General features: G+C 41.4%; 1 protein-coding gene across 1 annotated transcript in view; it reads left to right on the plus strand.

Annotated features, from left to right (window-relative positions):
* Positions 1-7802: 7802 nt before the first annotated feature.
* Positions 7803-18441, plus strand: part of CDH13 (cadherin 13) — a 407424-nt gene continuing 396785 nt past the window's right edge. The window contains exon 1 of the mRNA XM_030457618.1: positions 7803-7943. Coding sequence (XP_030313478.1) covers positions 7899-7943 — 45 coding nt within the window. The 5' untranslated portion in view covers positions 7803-7898. The remainder of the gene's footprint in view (positions 7944-18441) is intronic.

The following is an 18441-nucleotide window of genomic DNA, read 5'->3' on the forward strand; positions in this document are numbered from 1 at the left end:
TAGCATCCCAAGGGAGAAAGTAAAAAGGAGCAGTTTTTTTCCCTTTGTATTTACAAAGGCATAATGAATTTTACATAAGAAATATACAAAATCGAAGACAAACAACAAAATACAAAGAGATCTCAAGATACATGATGGTACCAAGAATTCATGCATAATATACCATATTTCAAAGGCATGTAAAGAAGCAGTGTAAGAATCAGATGTTTTTGGTATATACAGAGCAGTTTGTTTGAGAAGTGTTCATCCTTAAGGAGCAGAAACTTGGCAAGATGGCAGAAAGGTCCTGTGGTTTAGGTTGAGTTCTGTGTGGAAATACATTTTTGAGGACCATTTCAATAGAGTCACTAATAATTGTCTCTAGAAATACGTGCATTCACTGCTACAATTCACTCACCTAATTTATGGGTAATTAATGACCTATTAAAATAGGACTTGGCTGGTTTTAGCTGCTCTTTGAAATGACATTAGTTTAGTACTAAAGTAATTGCATAGAAGTAGAGTACTACTTTTTTATCCAACCTGATCATCAGGCCTTTTTAGGTTGCTTAAACTATCAGGTTATTTTCAGGTTTCAAAAAAACCCTAACAAAACAGCTTTCTGCTTATTCAAAGACCATCCAGCTTTCAAAAGTTTTTTTTTTCCCCTGCATCTCAAGGACTTTTTTTCTTAAGACATGTCTAGATCTGCAGAGACAAATTTCCAGTAAAGCTACATAATACCCCACAGCTTTGTCTGTCTGATGGATTGATAAGTATAGAAAATTCTGTGAGAACAGGGAACCCATAGAATTTCCCAATGTAATTCCTACTTTTCAAGACACAAAAAAGTTATCATTGAAGAAAGATACATTATTTTGAATTGGCAAATCTGCCAGTGATAAGATGTATCCTAAAATCATTTTTTGAAGCCAAACATGTAAGACTAATCACTTTAGCTTCACGCTTAACAGGGGCTGATACTGGAGGGAAAATACTAACTAGCATATGTCACCCTTGAGAAGCATGTAAGGTATTTATCTGCCTAAAAACCATGACAGTTGCATAGAGAAAAGGGTGTGAATATCAATGGGGAAGAAAGAGTTTAAGGATGGAGGGTGAAATCTTAACATATCTGAAGTTTATGGCTCTTAGAGGTTGGCAGGATAAGGATAAACCTTAGTCCACCCTAAGCTTGTCCCTGTTGCAGAGCTCAGGCTGCCCATTTTCTTCTCCCAGGTCAGGTTGTAAATGTGCTTTTTTATTTTATACAAGAGGTTTGGCTCAGATCTCTTTTGCTCCAGCTATGTCTCCCCACTGAAATAGGTGTTAGGACACAACCCCCTCGTGCCTGACCCCATTTTTAAGCCCAGACAGTTTGGTTGCTGCAATGTTCAGGGCTGATCCAGTTGTTATTCTGATGGAGGAGCTTTGCAGCCTTGTTGTTTTAATAACACTATGTGATAACATGAAACAGAGCAGTGCACCACTCTCTTAACACATCCAGTGCAAGCAGCTATGCCCAGAGTCAGGAGGTTTAACAGCTCTGGGCTGCTAAAGTCAGCTCAAGTCCTGAGCACAGAGCTATTCAGAGGCTGACACATTCTCCCTCTCTCTCTCTCCACTATTTTATTCCTCCTGGAATACACTTATGCATCTGCTGTTCCTCTGTGAAAAGATGAAAGATTAAGCTCGCTTCTGGCTGGATAAGAATGGTGAAATGTGCTACCCATAAGTAAGCTGTATATTCATGGTGGAATATTTTAAATGACCCTTATATCATAAGAAGGGGTTTTAAAAAAAATCCTTAACCGTGGGAATTAAGAGCATATCTCTCTCATTTGAATTTTCTAGCTGATATTTGGTTGGGCTTTAGAAAGTGTCACACAATAAATCCATTAAAATTCTGTGGTTAATTTATTCCTCCAGTATTAACTTTCCCATAACTCATGATGAGTATCTTGAGTTTGGATAAGTCCTAGAAGAACCTCTGACAGTGATAACTTGCTTTTTCTCCTATTTCTTGTGGAAATGTTATTTTATTAATGTATGAAAGACTAACTTTTCTAATAAACTTGCACAATGAGTTTTTAAGTACTGACTTTAACTACGTACAGTTGCTACCAAAATAGGGAATGATAAATCCCTCTGTGCATTTATTTAATTATTCTGATTCGTACTTCTGGGCAGAATTCAGTATAAGAGAGCCTTGGAAAACACAGATCCCATTGCCAAAACAAATTTTCTCACTCCTAGATCCATTCATTTCCTAAACAATAGGTGAGGTCAGAAGGGAAAAAAGGAGTCATTCCCTTAATAAGGACAAGCCACTAACTTGCTACCATGCACCAAATTCTGCTCCAAAGCAGCTGTGGTTGCTTCCAGAACACCTGGAGTTTAGGCAGATACAATAAGAAACATGGGGGGAGGGCAAGGAGCAGTGACACTAAAACAAGGTGGGAGAGGCTCATGTGGGGGATGGAAACAGCCAATGAGGACTTTTTAAATGAAGCTGTGTTTCAGCTTTGGTTTTGTACAATAACAGAGGAAGTTCCCAGGTCCCCCAGGAAGGCTGATGGGTTCTTTCAATAGACGGAAGGGTCAGTGCCTAAGGCACTTAGCAAGCAGTCCAATTTTTAGCTCTGTTTTTGACCACCTTCTTGACCTTAATCAGATCCCTTTGAGCCCTGTGCCTCAGTTTTCCTTTTGTCACAGAGCAGGAATATTTTGCTATATTTCTATTCTTTGGGGAGGGCTAATACATTAAGGTAGGTGAGATAACTTTGTATTACTGAAGAATGGGTAAACAGAGGGCCAGAATTCCACTACCTGCCCATGGGTGTGGGATTGCAAATGATTGAATTGCTGTGGACTGCTGCTGAACCCAAGTGCTCTGCAGTTGGAACAAGCTCACAGTGCAAGCTCAATGGCTGTGATTCAGCTGAAAGGCACAAGTCCATAACAGATATGGGAAAATACCTGTCACCACTCCAGAAAACAGTTTAGATGCTGGAAGTCAGCTGAGAAGCAGGAGCTACTTCCACACAGGGGCCCAGTGGGAGAAGGGGATAAAAGCAAACTCATTTCCATGCTGCTGATGTTGTGGAGCACCCCACCCATCACATACCTAAAGCACTTCTCATTTCTTCCCAGTTTAGTTCAGATGAAGGGTAAATTAAAGAACAGCTTGATTCTGGTACTAGTAAGGATTAGAAGATGAGATGTACAGCATTACAAATGGTCATCCTAGAATGCTTTACAATAGCTCAGTTCTAGAACATACATTTTATTTATGCTCAAAGGTCTTGGGAATGTAAACCCAAAAACTAACACTTTTTTTTTGTTTCGTTTTCAGTTTTTTTTTTCTTTAAGAATTGAAGAAATGGTTCCTATGTTCATGATAAACAGGGATTATTATTACTTTGAGAGAACAGGGTGTGTTGGTTCCTTAAGGGATTTTGCTAAAACATAAGATTCCTATTTGACTCACCAACTGCTTTTTTGTCCTCTTCTGCCAGTGAAACACACCTTACTTCTTTTCACTGAAGTATCAGTTTGTTCTAGTTACCTGTTAGCAAATAAGAAAACAAAGCCTATTTACTATCCTAGGGCTTGGGTTGGGATGCAGGGACAAAGCAGACAAAGCATTGAGCAGTCCCACTGGTTTTAGAGAAAGCTGCACTAATGCCAAACTTTCTGTTGCCAATAAGCCCCTCGTGTAAGAAATACTGGTAGAAGTTTGAAGCATTATGGAAGTAGTGGGTTGCTGGGTACATAATGAAAAGCTGTGGGCTCACTTTCAAAATTCAGAACTCTTCTTTTGGTGTTTTTGTGAGTCTTAAAGAAACTTCAGCTGCACTGAGACTCCGTACCCAAACCTATTTTGGCAGAACTGCCAAGGAAACCACAGTGCCTGGAAACACATTCATTAACTCCTCACTAAATCAGCTCTACTGTAGTCTTCATTCTCCAGAATAAAACATTATTGCAGACAGTTGCTTCACTTCTTTCTTCTGGAGAATCTCAGACAGGAAGATGGGATTTACTCGTGCTATGGATTCCAGCTCTAGCCAAGAACATTTACTACAATGTTTTACCTCAGGAGGGGATGGTAGCTCTGCATACCTGATGGTTTCTTCTGTTCTCTGGCCATTCTTGGGGTGAACCCAGGAGGATTTCAGAAACCCCTAACCAGCATGTTTTTTTTTCCTTATAACAAGTACAAAGTCAAATATGCTGCAGCTAAACTTACTCTTTGAATTAGTTTTCTTGACTGGATTTCTGTTCTGCTGCCTACTTGGCCCATCTACATCAAAGGAAATTCAACTATACCTGTCCTCTAGGGGCAGGTGTTCATTTGATGATGATCGAGTTCTCTTGGGCTGTATTCTGCTCCTATATTGAGGGTGTGCCCATGTTGTCCCTTCTGTACTAGGGACATGCCACTCAAACATACACCACCTCAGTTGCTTCCCAGTGATAAAACATTTTTCCAAGCTTGAAGGAGTCATCAACTGCAGTGTGGTGTAGCAGCCAGGAGTGTGTAGATTGCCAATACTGTGGCTGGAGAAATGAGTCCCTCTCCCTGGCATCCAGATTTCTTATGTGACTCACTTTAATGTGAAATTAAACTCCACTTGTTCTGATAGATGCACAGCAGCCAATCTTCAGCTTTTACAAAATAGTCAAGGCAAACCTTCTGAAGGTCAAAAGGCATTTTTGGCAGCATCCAACCTCTCCCTCATCTCTTAATAGTCTCTGACAACATCTTATATAGTGCTCACATCAGCCTCAGCTCAGCCTTGGCCTCTCCTGCCACAGTAATGTCATGGGGACAGTGAGCTGAGGTCTCAAGTTGCCCAAGATTTGGGGCATGAAAATGGTGGCATCTTGCATCTGAGGACTGCCGAGCACATTGCATCCATCACTTAAAAGAGGCTCGGATCTAGGAAAGGTCTCAGCAGGAACTTGCTTTGCTCACAAACCGAAAGCCTTCGCAGTCATTGCCTGAACTTCCAACATGAGGTCAGAGAAGCACATTTTGCCCTCAAAGGGAAGGCCTGGACCCTGAAGCCTCTCCTGAAACCTCGGGCTGATATTTCTGTTGCTGTCACTCCTCAACCTCCCAACTTCATCTTCCATTTGTGCAACAAAACTGCTTCCAGAGAAGGATTAGAGGGCACTCACCTTCCGTCCCTTGCAGCCATGTCTCCCAGCCTGCTCCTCAGAGATCTTTTTCAGAGCTTGAACCTCCCGTTACATAACGGTGGAGAAGGACTGAGGAACCAACTCTTGGTTTCTAATTAAAAACCTCACAGCTTTTCATTAAAAATCTAATTAGCAGAGAAGACTCTGCTCCTGACCCAGGCAGTCACAGCTCCTCAGGGAGCCCACCCGCAAGGCGCCAAAACCCGGTCCTCCTGTCAGGAGCTGACTGGGAACACCAGCCCACCTCCTGCTACTGGAGACCCCAGTTAAACCCAGTTTAGACCCTTCTCAGCACCCAGTACTGCTGGGTGTTGGATTTTTACCTCTCTGGGGTGATGCCAAGGAGGCAGATCCCAAAAACACCCAGGGCGCTATGTGGGAGAATATGGCTGCCTCACAGGGGGGGTGCGTGACAGGCTGAGCCTCTGCATGGCAGCACCTGAGGAAGGGCTGACCCCTGGGAATTGTTAATTACCTCTCCAGGTGTGCTTAATTACCCCTCCAGGGGACAAACAAGTGGAGCTGTGAGGAGAAGGCTGAGGCCAGTGAGGCAGGAGATGTGGGTGGTGTAGGACTGGAAGTAAAAGGTTAGTGAATTTTTTTTTTTTCTTAAAGAAAATAAGATTTTTGTTGTTATTATGAGGGGGTAGCTGCATTTTCTGAGGCACAAGGCTGTGGTATGTGGCTCCCTTTGGCTGTGAGGACCTGGAGGGTTGTGTTGCCAGCCCTCTCCAAGTTGAGGCAGGAGGGTATGGGGGAAGGAGCCTGGGGTTGCTCCCTGGGGTTGGGGGAGCCCAAGGAACACCTCAAATTTCCTCTTTTTCTCCCTGCTGCTTCTGGGGGAAGGTGGGAATGTTCTTCAGCCGTGCTGTGCCTTGTGCAGAAATAAACTCCATGGACTCTTATGTTGCTGCAAGCGTTATTATGGAGTGAATCATCTGCCCCATGATAGGTTTGGTTTTTTTGTTTTTTTCTTTTTTTTTTTTTTTCTTGAATGAGTCACTTTCCTGTGTAACAGGATGCAGCTATACCTTTGTTTCTCTCAGCTTCCACCTATTTCTGGTTGGTCTGGTAACTTGCTCAGCTGCTTGGACCCTGTTTGTGGGTTAGAAGAGACTTGTCTAAGCCCCCTGCTCCCAAATAAAGGTTGTGTATACTGTGCTAGGGCTGCTGGCTGCAGGGTATGCCCTAGAAAAACCCTACAACCTTGGCTGTAAGCTCATGGGGTGCTTCTCTCAAGGCTAAGACTTGCACTTGGTGGTTCCTGAAGAGGTGGTCACTCATTTTTACTCCTAAAGCATTTAAAGATAACGTGTTAGCCTACAAAGCTGGCTTTTTGTCTGAAAAAAAAAAACAAAAAACAAAACATGAAAAAGAACGCAACCTACCTGTTCATTTTGCATACAAGTGATGAACCTTTTGCAGTTATACGGAGCATTATAATTGCTGCTGGTGGTTCGTGCTGGGCTTGGTTTGAGTTATGATCTATCTGGAGTGTTAATTTGTACTCGTGTGTGATTAACCATTGCCAAGTTGTTGCTCCTGCTGATGCTGAGGAACTCAAAGTGTTTGGCAGCTCCTTTGAATGCACATCCCTTCCCATCTGCCTTCCCCTCCCTGTGTTTCTCCTCATCTCCAGTGGTGTAGCAGCCACTGGGGCTGCTGGATGGGTAAGCCAGGGAAAACATTACTCATGAGAGCTGAGGAGACTTTTGACCCTTCAGAAAATGGGGGAAAGACACTGCTAAGTAACCCTGGCAACTGTAAGAAAACAAATCAAAAAAGGACTGGACTGTTGAGATAATGGGGAGTGGCAAGAGAGGTGGAGCTGGAAATACAGACAGGGGAAATTCACTTGTAATCTTTGGTCCATCTGCCTTGTGTTACTTGCTGAGTTGCAACACAACCAGCCCAGAGGAAGCAGGTTCTTAAAACATCAGTTTCCCTCTTCTAAACAGGGAAAGTTTTTCCAATTGAAGGGCATGCATCTTTGAAACTTTGTCCTAGATTCGAGTTCATTGAATTAAAAGCCAATTCTGCCATCACCCGAGCAGTTAATAAAATCTATTGCCTTATGATGGATTTTTTCTGAAGGTTAGAATTGATCTGTCTTCATTGTGATTTGTGAGATTGAGAGGGAGAAAACGCAAAATATCATCTGTATTTCTGCTGCACTGAAAAATTTCACTCTGTTCTTCTTTTAAGACTTGGGAGTAAGTAGAACTGCAGTGGTAGGTTTTTGATTTTTTTTTTTGATTTATTGAAAATAAAGCACACCTTATTAACATTTTAATAAAGAGAATCTCTTTGCAGTGGTGCTCAGAAGTGCTCTTATTTCTCAGTACAGTTCTGTTCTCTAAGATGGAAAATTCTACTGAGATCTGTAAGGCATGATTTGTTAGCCTGAAACTAAACACACAAATACACCCAAGCAAAATGCTTCCTAAAGGTGCTGGGTTTGTGAGAGGTGCTTGCCCAGTATGTATGATGCAAAATGGGGATGCTTTGTGAAGAAATCATCCTTGTAAAGCCATTGGTTCTGGTCATCAGACTCTATCCAATGCTTTAGTGATGATGCTGCTGATCTATTTGGGAAGTTGGCTGGCTCTCAAGGCAGAGTCTCTTCTCAAAGGCTGTTTCACAGTGAAAATATGCTCAGTGCAGCCGAGTGCATGAATGAAAAAGCCTCTGGTACCTTCTAGTCTGGCAAAATGCAGCACAAAACTCAACTTACTCTGTCCTTTCTGCTGTCCCAGGTAAGAAATGTGTGGGGTTTTTTTCATTGCTTTCTTTCACCTTTTTCCTCTCGTGCGTTTTTATTTGAAAGTATTTGTAATTCAGATCTGAGTAATCGTACGTTGCTTGAATTACTGTTGAAAGGTGCAAGATCTCTGCTGTAAGGCAGTTGCTAGGAATGTAGAACCTCGTAGTTCCTTGATTTACAATTACAACAAATTTGCTGTGTGATATATAGCATTTTCTCCTTTCCCTTCAGGAAGGGTGGTGGGGGGAATCTTTCAAGTGTCTCAGTAGCAGCTGCAGCAGCAATATTTTCTGTCATATCAAATGCTGCAACTTTGATTTGCCTCTTTCCTCTGTGGCTTTTGCCGGCTAGCAGGCTGCTATAGGCAGCTCACGTTATTTATTGCTTTAAAGATAAAAAAAATAAAATAAAAAGAGGACGAGGGGAGGGGGGGGGGGAATATGGAAGAAAACCAAAATCAGACCTTGCAAAAGGTTTCCTTCCCCGTAGTGTCTTGATAGATGTGTAATGCTCCGTTAGCGACTTGCTATGGAGCCTTTCTCTTATTAAATGTAATAGATCCCCCTCTGCCAGGGAGCAGAGGCAAAAACACTGCCTGAAAAAACACGGAGCTGCTAAAGCCCCGGTGCTGCTGCTGCTGCTGCTGTCTGTCAAGGGAAGGGGCTCCCTGGGCTTGGGCTCCTCTGGTTGCTCCTCATCTCTGGCTGCTGGGCTCACTTTTTGAAAAGCTCCGGGGAGGTTTGGAAAATCCTTTGTCGGCGTTCGCTTTAAATGCACCTTCCCTTCTTTTGTCTCGGGAAGGTGCTCTGTAAACTCTCTCGCATTTCGCCACAATGGCCCCCGCGTCCCGTTGGCAGAGCCGAGAGAAAAGTTCATTCCTTATTGAGTGGTTTCGTTAACCCTTGGGGGATTGGGAGGTTTGCAGAGTGTGGAAGCGGTGAACGGGACGTGCGCTTGGGGTTGTGTCACTGTCACCTCCTGCGGGACTTCGGTCCTCTTTTTTTCCCCCAGTAGAAGGATAAGGAGGGGAAAACGGTGAGGGAGCATTGCTGGGAGAAGAGGGAAACAAAGAGTGTGTAGGTAGGAAGCAGTAAGGAGAACTAAACGTGTCTGTGCTGTGGATCCAGGCTGGGATATTGGAGTCCTGGCTTATCCTGGGAAGGAGCGTGGGTGGCTGAAGTTTTGGGACAGCGGGAGCCTGGGGACACTGGTGTGAGCAAGCAGGCTGGCATCTGGGTGTGTTGAGGAGAACAGTCCTGCCTCAGGGCGTGTAGCACATGCAAAGCAGCTGCTTTGGGCCAGAAATGTGGTACCTGAATGAATGCTCTGGGGAGGGATGAGTTGGAGGAGCTGGAGCAGCATGCGCTGGGGTTATCTGCAGAATTTTTTCTTGCAGGACCTCCCTGGCAGCTCGGGATGAGGCTCTGGGGGCTGTGTAGGACCACGCCAGCTCTGGTGCACAGGGTGGGATCTCTGCCCCTCCGGAGGATGGGCTAGAGATGCTCCTGGGGAGGAGGTGCTGTCAAAGTGGGCTGAGGAGCTGGGCTGGCAAAGCTGACTCTGGGAGGCAATGCTCAGTGGGGAGAGGGCAGAGACAGTGTAAAGGTAACCTGTGGGTACACTGGTGCTCACCTTGGGCTTGAGAGTTGCCATCTGGATTAGACTTAGCTTGGCTTTCTCTCTGTTTTCAGCTTTTTTTTTTTTTTTTTTTTCCTTCTCCCATCTTCTCCATCACATTACTGAGTCAGTCAGTTTGAGTTCATTCAGGTTTTCTTTTAGTGGTCTCTTGCAGGAAAAGCAGTATGGATATGATAGAGGACAGACTTCTGAGGCCTATTAAACCCCATAGATAAACCCCACGTCTTAACATCAGTAACTACTTAAAATCTGACAAGGTGGAGAACTTCTGGTTATGAAAATTCCCTGCAGTGATAACTTTCAGTAATATTTGAGAGTTTCTTCTTTTGGTGGGCTGAGTTGAGTTCAAATATACTGCAGGGTTGAGTCTGGGCTACAGCATTCCCTTAAGTTTAAAGAGATTAATCTGCACCCCACCTTCTTTGTTAGCATATGTAGCCCTGTTTGGCAATATCTCCACCTGATGATTTAACACATCTCCAAGTTTACTTTATAGATCATGTCTAAGAGTTAATGGATTAGGGAATAGATCAGGCTATAATTTGGAAGGTATACATAAATCAGTCTTCAGGTACAAGTTGAGTACTGGCAGGTTCAAGCATGAGCTGAAGGTGATAGCATGATAGGGAAGGAAAAGGGAATTATTGAAATACAGTTTGGCATTTCTCTTTGACACACCACATGCACAACTTTCATGTGACAGGAAAAGTAAACAGAAGAATGTGAGAAACAACATATTAAACAAATGCAGCCATCTGGCTTTGTAGTGGTTGTAACACATTTTGGGTTTTTTTCATAATTTTTTTTCCCCTCCCTCAGCAGTAGCAGTATTGCCTCATATAATACAATGCTACTGGAAGTAGCAAAGCTCAATTTTGGTAAAATGATTTCTAAGCAATAGCAATCTAGTAATGTAATACTTTATATGAAACTAGAGGCTAGGAATAACTTCATCTCAAAGTAATGGTAGCAAAGTTTACAGTGTGGAAAATTGAGGAAATTATGTTCATAAGAACTTGAAATGGAAAAAAATATTTTTTATTAAAAAGATAATTTCTAAAACTAGTAACTTTTGTGTGTTCTTGGTCTGCATCTAACTCCAGTGCATTTGTTAAATCTAAATAGAACTGCCTTTTGAGGCAGTACAAAGATGAGGTTGGGGAATTGCTTTTTCAGCATGTTAAGCATGTCTGTAAAAGTTGTGGCAAACTGATTGATGATGAATGGATTTCCTTTTGCAAAGAATTAGGCTATGCTACTGCCAAGTGTTTGCCTTGTTTTCACCAAGATGAAAACTGAATGTTAGCTGGAATAGCTGAGGAAGACATCTTACAAGTAAACCCTTAATTTGGGTCCCCTTGAAAACTACAAAGTGTATCTATAACACACAGCTTTATTGAGCTTAAGTTGACAATAAGAGCTAAATGTATACTCTGCTAGCTTGTGCAGTTCACTATACAATGTACAGTGAGCAGTAAATACATAAAGTTTTTAAAATCTATCAATTCAAGAGGTTATTTTTCCTAAGGCCTACATAAAAAACCTTTACTTTAAAACAAAAGTGGTTCACAGGTTTGCATTTGTATGTTATGCATTTCATGCAGATGAAAATATCAGTAAACAAATTGGACACAAAAATTAAGTAAAGCTTGCAAGGTGAGGAAAAGATCTTTTTATACCTTTCACTATAACTGTCAAGTTCCACTGGGTTGCAAGGAAGCCCATTGGAAAAAAGATATAGATTTTACAATCATGTCATCATAGGGAATAGAGAAAATTAGTCCTAAAACTCTTTCCCCAAATGCATAGCCCACACTGCTGAATTCTAAAGCTTTAATTTTTTCAGATTTCTCCAGAAGAGGGCTCCATGCACAGCTTGAAAGTCAGCACCTATGTATTAAAAGAAATTTATCAGCTTCAGGAAAAAAGAAAAATCTGGCTTGCACAAAGTCTGTCATTTAACATTAAAGATTAAATTCTGACCAAGTATTTCCATATTGAATCTTGTTTCTGTACATCTTATTTTGTTTAAGACTGCTTATTATTTAAGAATTCTAGAGAAAAAGTCCTGTATCTCTAGTGCCATATCTGAGTTGTAAAAATGCTTTTAAAATGTTAGAGAAACTCAATGGCCAATCCTTATAACTATTTGTACTGATGAGCATTTTGTGAGCAGCCTGACACTCCTGATAGTTGTTGGCTATCAATTTTAGTTATATAGTCAAGATCTTCCACTTAAATATCTCAAATATCTCATTCAAAAGAAGCTGTGTCCCAAAGCAGAGCCATTCCAGCAGTCACACTGTGCTATTTGTCAAGTGTGGCCTTGGAGAGAAGGTTGGGCCCTGGTGAATTAGTATGACTTTAGGTAACAGCTCTAACCTTTTAAAGATATTCTCACACAGGACCTGACTCCTAAACGAGGGGAAATTTTTACATTAGATAAGCAGGAACTAGTCATGAAAATGCTGCCAGAGTTGTGGCATTACAATTAAACTCACTTCGTTGTGCATCGCTTGAGACTGAATCCTTGAATGTAAGATGTATCTCTGGCAATATTGTGGGACCAGGTTTTTGTTGATCCAAAATAGAAAAAGGTTATTCTAGCACATGAAGTATCTTTGTTTCATGATGCATTGGGGGTTATTGACTTGTTTTTTTTTTTTTTAGTGGTTTGTCAGCAAGGAAACAAGTATTTCTAAAAAGTATCCCTAGAGACCAGTGCAGCAGAAACTATTAGAGCTGTGCAGATAGCACAGTGGTGCCTGTTCAAGAAGACATGAAGTTCTGACTTTCATTTTCTTCCTGTTCATTGTTAGATAAATAGACTCATCCCATTCTATTAATATGTAAGGACAAGCTCAGATAACAGAGCTGTTACTGTTACACTCTTCCTGCATCACTGCTGGAGTCACATCTTATCTTCAGCTGCTGTCTTGTACCCTTGTGCTGCCAGGATTTTGGCCTTAGGTTTCAGAGTTCCTGTGCCAGCACAAGCCTTTTGGGAGGAGGGGGATTTAATTTGGGAGTTGACAGATATCTGAGATTAGTGTTGTGGGTTTTTTATTATTTATTTTAATTTCTTCATGGAAATAACTGCTGCTTTCCTTCCTTGTCAGGTATAACATGCACCAAATTCACGTTGTTGTGCATCACTAATTGTTGTGGTGCATCACTAATATTTTCACCAGCAAAGCTTCATCCATGCAGGCAAAAAGAAATCTCCCATGTCCACTGGGGAGGAGAGACAAGATGAGAGGAATTTATCATCCTTAGGAGGCTCAGTAGGCTATAGCTCTTCCCAGTTAACCCTGGATGATATTAGTGAGTTGTTGCTCACAACCATATGGTTGTACTGTGCCCTGCCCTGATCACCAGATGGATGGGACCAGCCCAGGTGGGGGACTGGGTTTTTCTGTCACTTCATGTGTCCTGGCAGTTAGCACAATGTTAGTGTATATGAATCAGTGGGATATTAAATGCCAAAGTGGAGTTAAGAATAAGACTTGCTTTATTAACCACTGTTTCATTATTCAGAGGTCTTGGAAATATGCCCACAGCTTTTTTTTTTTTTTTTTTTGTAGTGTTCTGATGTGGACTGTATTCTCTGTCAAACATAATAATCTAATTCTTTGAAAGCCTTGCTGTTTTGCATGAAGGGAATTCATTCCACTACTAATTTATGCAATATTCTACTGTGTTTTGCACCATTAATTTTTTTTGGCTAAAGGAAAAAAGGAGGAGTTTAAGATTTGGTTTGATGGAGCTGGTTAAAACAATCCTGAGAACAGACTAAAATAAAGAGGAGCTATTAAGAGTGGGGTGGTGTCAATCTTTTCAGCACATAGCTTTTTATCAGTATCTCTAACAGCTTGGAAAAGCTGAGGAAGGTGTTTAAATAACTTCTGATATCTATGAATATCCATGTATTCATGTCTAATTTGGTATCTTTATGGGCCTTGTTTTTAGGGAGCTGAACATTTGAAGCATTTCAAAACTGAATACCCATATGCAGCTCTGGAAATAATTTTTACTGCCTAAGGTCCTTCAGACTCCTGTTGCTAAAAGTTCTACATGCTAAATTGCATTTTTTTTAAAGGAAAAACCCCAGTAATGGCTATCTCTTTCATGATTAACTCTTTATTTTCTTGTGACAAAAAACCTAATGTTTAATTCCTTATTGGAAATGGAAATATATATGTTTCTAAACCCCAATATTTGATTCCCAAAGACTTTGCAGTCTGGTGTGTAATGAAGAACAAGTAATTTTTGTGTGTTTGAAGGTTGTGTTAACAGGACTACAGACAAAAAGTGGGGTTTTTAAAAGTCTGGAGAACTTTTTGGCAAATGAATCATGGTAGCAGATGGACCTTGAGGTACTTGTGTGTAACAAGGACTCAGTGCTGAAAACCACGGGTTCTAGGCCATTAAGCTGTCATGGCCCTGTTAATATGGCTGTATGACAAGAAATATGTATACAGATGGAACGTATTGCAGGTTTACAACTTGAATTTAGGATGTAAGAGATGCTCAGTTGCAAATATCTGTAACTGCAAGCTTTTCTCAGCTGTTACTCCCTGGGTGCTGAGGGCTCCTGCTGAAGGTTACTGCCTCTTTTTCCCCTGGGTTCTGTCTGAGTGCTCCCTTATTTGCTTCAGGGCGAAGCTGTCAAGCTTGGCTGGAAACACATCTGGGGGAGTTCTGATTCTGTTCATTAATAGCAGTCTGAAACATGGACACATCTGGGGTAGAAAGATGACAAATTGTTTCAAATCAATACATAGAAGTGTTAGCACACTGAGTTCTGACTTGCTATGAAGCAAAACTGCATGTTCTAACATAGTTATCATACTGATAATTGGTTCCTCTACTTTACAGACATTTAATCTGGTTCTTTCCAATCTCTTGGCTTAACTTGGAATTCCAAGAAGGGTTTCTCTACAAACTATCTTTAAAGAAGAGTCCTAGAGTGAAACATAAGGGATTTTGGACTTGTAGGAGTAAAAGAAAAGCTGGCACCTGTCCATAGAGTCACCATATAAAAACAGAAATTCAAAGCTGCTCTAAACTGATCTGGATCTTTCAGGGAACTATCCCAGTGTGCATGACTTAGGAGCATGATCCATAGGTTGTACAGACAGGAGGGGAAGGGAGTGGAATTGTGTGAAGCTGCTCCTTCTCCAGCTTATTGTAGCTTTCTTGATGTAAGCTGGTCTTTGAAGTGTGTCTATTACTTTTTAATATTGTGCCAGCTGTTGGTAACTACTTGGGAACAGAGAAAAACCTGGGAAGAGTGTTCTTAAGATCTTGCACTTTCCCATAGCCAGCCTTACAGGCTTTGAGTTTCCATACTGCCAAATAAGGTGTATTTAAACAGTTCTCTAGATACAGCCCTCTGTTTTCCCTAAGGAACCATGTGTTTTAGGTAGGTTTTTTTTTTTTTTTCAGGCAACAAACAGCTCTATCAATATGTGAGAGCTGAACACAGCCCTGCTTGCTAGATGACAAAGCAGGAAATCCAGAGCATCTGGTGGTTTGCTCTCCAAAGGAAAGGAGATGGAATTGGCCATTAGAATTAGAGGGGCATTTCCCTCCCAATTAAACCCATTGTTTCAGAGCTCTGAGGGAGGAAGCTGAGCAACCCCAGCTGTGCTGCCATGGGTATGGATGTCTCAGCTTCAGGTTTGAGTTGTTCAGTACAGTTAGAGAGCTGGCCAAATGAATTGCTCTGTTCTTTTTCACCTTCTGCCAAGTTACAATAACTGGTCTTGCAAGTGCCAGGAAGACAGGGATGTTATTCACCACCCATATTTGGGTGAAATGCAAAATGCAAAACCTGTGGGGAAAGATAAATGAGAATTAAATTTAAAATAGGGTACATAATAATCAGGTTTGGTTTCTGGGAAGTTGTCTTAGCCTGCTACCTGAATTGTGTATTGTGCATCAGGCTAAGTGGTTTTCATTATTTTCCAAAAAGTCTCTTGTTTTCGTAATTCATTATCTAATTGAACTAACTGGAGGCTGAACTCTATAAATCTTGATTTATGAGTATCAATAATCCTATTAATTTTCAGCTATCCAGCTTTGACCTGCACACTAAAGTAGTTAGGCTTGTTTGAGCAGCCTTCTTCAATCTCTGGAACTGTCATAGCAGGAGATGTTACTCAGCTGGACACAGATGTAAGGATGGTCACCAGAGCCTGGCAGGAATGGGTAATACACCTTTTTTGCACCCACTTACACCAGTGTTCAGAAATAGATAAGGCTCTGACACTTGGTTCTATTTTTAGAATCATTATTTTCCTCTACTGCTTTTAATTAAAACATCTCATTTTAAAATGATAAGGAATACAATCTCATTTTAAATGTCATCAATATCTTTCCTTAATTGCTGGATCTACAGATTTTAGTTAACAGTGCAGAGGTGTGGTGCTCTGTGCAGGGAGGATATTGATTATTGCCATCTGACAATTTTTTTTTGTCATCTTTAGATGACAATTTTGGATACAAGGTGTCACCAGGAAATAAAGTAAGGATGCTGGGAATAAATAATAAAACTTTTGTGTATTCTGGAAATAATCTCTAGCCTTGCACATACTTCAGCTTTAATTTTCTGACTTTGCAGTAGCAAAACACTGCTGCTCCCACTAATACTGATCAATCCAGTGGACATGGATTGATTGTATTGCCCCACTTTGCATTAAGGAGGTGAAGGATGCTTAATACCAATGCCACGAGCATTTCTACTGCACACCTATTGGGAGGCTTATGTGGCTTCTAATCCTATTATACCTGAGCACCCTGCAAAAGGTAATGAATTTCTCCTTGCTTCCCTCAAATAAATGCTGAGTTACGACAGGAACATTATTCTGAAATGGGAGACAGCCCCCAACATCTGCCTGTTACAATGACTTGACTTCTATTATCTTAGTGGAGTAAGGATGTAAGCAGCTGTCACCTCTGCTGCTGATGGTGATTCAGTAGTGACAGTTCATTGTACCCCAGAAAGATTAATTCTGATTGGAGGGATCCCAGAATAAATTCAGTCTTTAGGCCTATCAGAAATTGGTGGCTGCAGTGCTATTTTAATAATTTTTTCAAGAATATAATTAGCTGTGGTTTGCCAGTCTCTATACAGCTGGTATTTTGTAGGAAACCAAGAAGGGGAAATCTTGAGCTAATAATAGCTGCACCAAGTTCTTTTGGGCATAAGAAAAGTAGAGTGTCCTTGCTTATAACTGGTGTTTATGTGATTGCTGCTGGCAAAATGATCAGTTGGAGCAGAGGAGGAGGAGGATGTTGGCAGTCCTATATATGGGATTTGAGACCAGAACAATTTGTCACTGCACAGATGAAATAAAACTTGGGAGATACCCACTCCTACTTGGTTAGTTGGCTGGGGAGGGAACGGGATAGGAGAGAACAAACTGGGCATAAGGTGAGAGTCCAAACAGCCTTCATTGCATTTTCATTTGAAAATGTTTACATGTCACTTCTGAAACAATTTTTGGCATATTAGGCTCTTTGTTTCCTGCATATTCTCCCTGCAACACAAGCACATTTAAAGTGCCTAATTGCCCAGAGAGAGTTAAAAGAAAAAACAATAACTGGGCAAGAAGGGCAACTGTCACAGCTTTTCAGCAATAAAAATGGAGTGAGTCAGATCTCAGGAAAAGCTTGGCAATTTAGGCAATTTCTTGCTGAAATGGCTATTATGGGCCAGATGTTATGAAAGATAAATCCTCCAAATTTTTGTCATATATTATGTGATTTCCCCTCCTACAACCCTTGCTAATATATAATTTCAGACTTCTCCCCTAGCTCTGGTTTTCTAGCATCTCTTAGAGGGCAGCTGAAAAGCAAAGATTTAAGAGAACCTGACTTGAGGAATATTTGCAAACTACCCACTAGTGTTCTGAAGGTTCTTTTATGCTTAAACCAACAACAACCCTCCCCTGACAACTGAACATACACTTTGTGTACAATAGACCTAATTCTGACACTGTATTTCTGGGGTCTTTGCAAGACTCCTGATTTATCTGGCAATACTTTAGTTTAAGCACTGATAAAGAAAACAGCAGAGTGCAAATGCATTTGACCTTTCAAAACACTAAGAAGTAAACAAAAATAGAAAAATAGTAACTTAGCAATTTTTCCTTTTATGTGTGATGTCTGCAAGCAAACAAGTGGCACAATTTCTGCTTTGGGAACCATGCTTAGAAACCTCTGTGCTACCCAGATACCCAGTTTTATACCTCCTGTTCTCAGGACAGGATATATGAGTTGGCCTGACCAGAAGGTCCAGTAAACATTGATTTCATTGGCCTGTAATTCAGTCCTGCTACATCCCCAGATCTTTGTTTGCTAAGCTGTACTTCTATAACTGGCGTGCTGGTCCTTAATCACTTGCAAGGTCCTGAGCCAGCTACAGCCTTGGTTTGCTTGTGTGCAGCCAGCTCTTAATACAGAGGGGAGAAGCTTTAAAAAACCCAAGAAATTCTGTGGGTGTTGTATGGTGTAAATATCCCTCTTGAGTTAGTGCAGCAGGGTTCAGCCTTACCCTGGTTTTACTCCCTTCTAGAAGGGTTTTAAATGTCAGTGTGGCTGAGTCAGGGCCATGCCAGGTCTGTCCCACTCCCTGTGTCATGACTGCTCCTGGGGAATATGTGTGGTTTGCACATGGCTCCAAAAGTGATGGGAACTGAAGATCCTCCTCCCTTTTTCTCATAAAACTGTTGCTGATTTGTGAGCACGTTGGTTTACTTTAAAAGGCAGAGGAAGTACACACAGTACATCTCTCCCAGCCTGCAAGCTAGATATCCACACAGTGTGCAGAATTTTGTGCCAAGCCC

This window comes from Calypte anna, chromosome 11 (assembly GCF_003957555.1).
Source record: "Calypte anna isolate BGI_N300 chromosome 11, bCalAnn1_v1.p, whole genome shotgun sequence".
NCBI classification, from domain to species: Eukaryota; Metazoa; Chordata; class Aves; order Apodiformes; family Trochilidae; genus Calypte; species Calypte anna.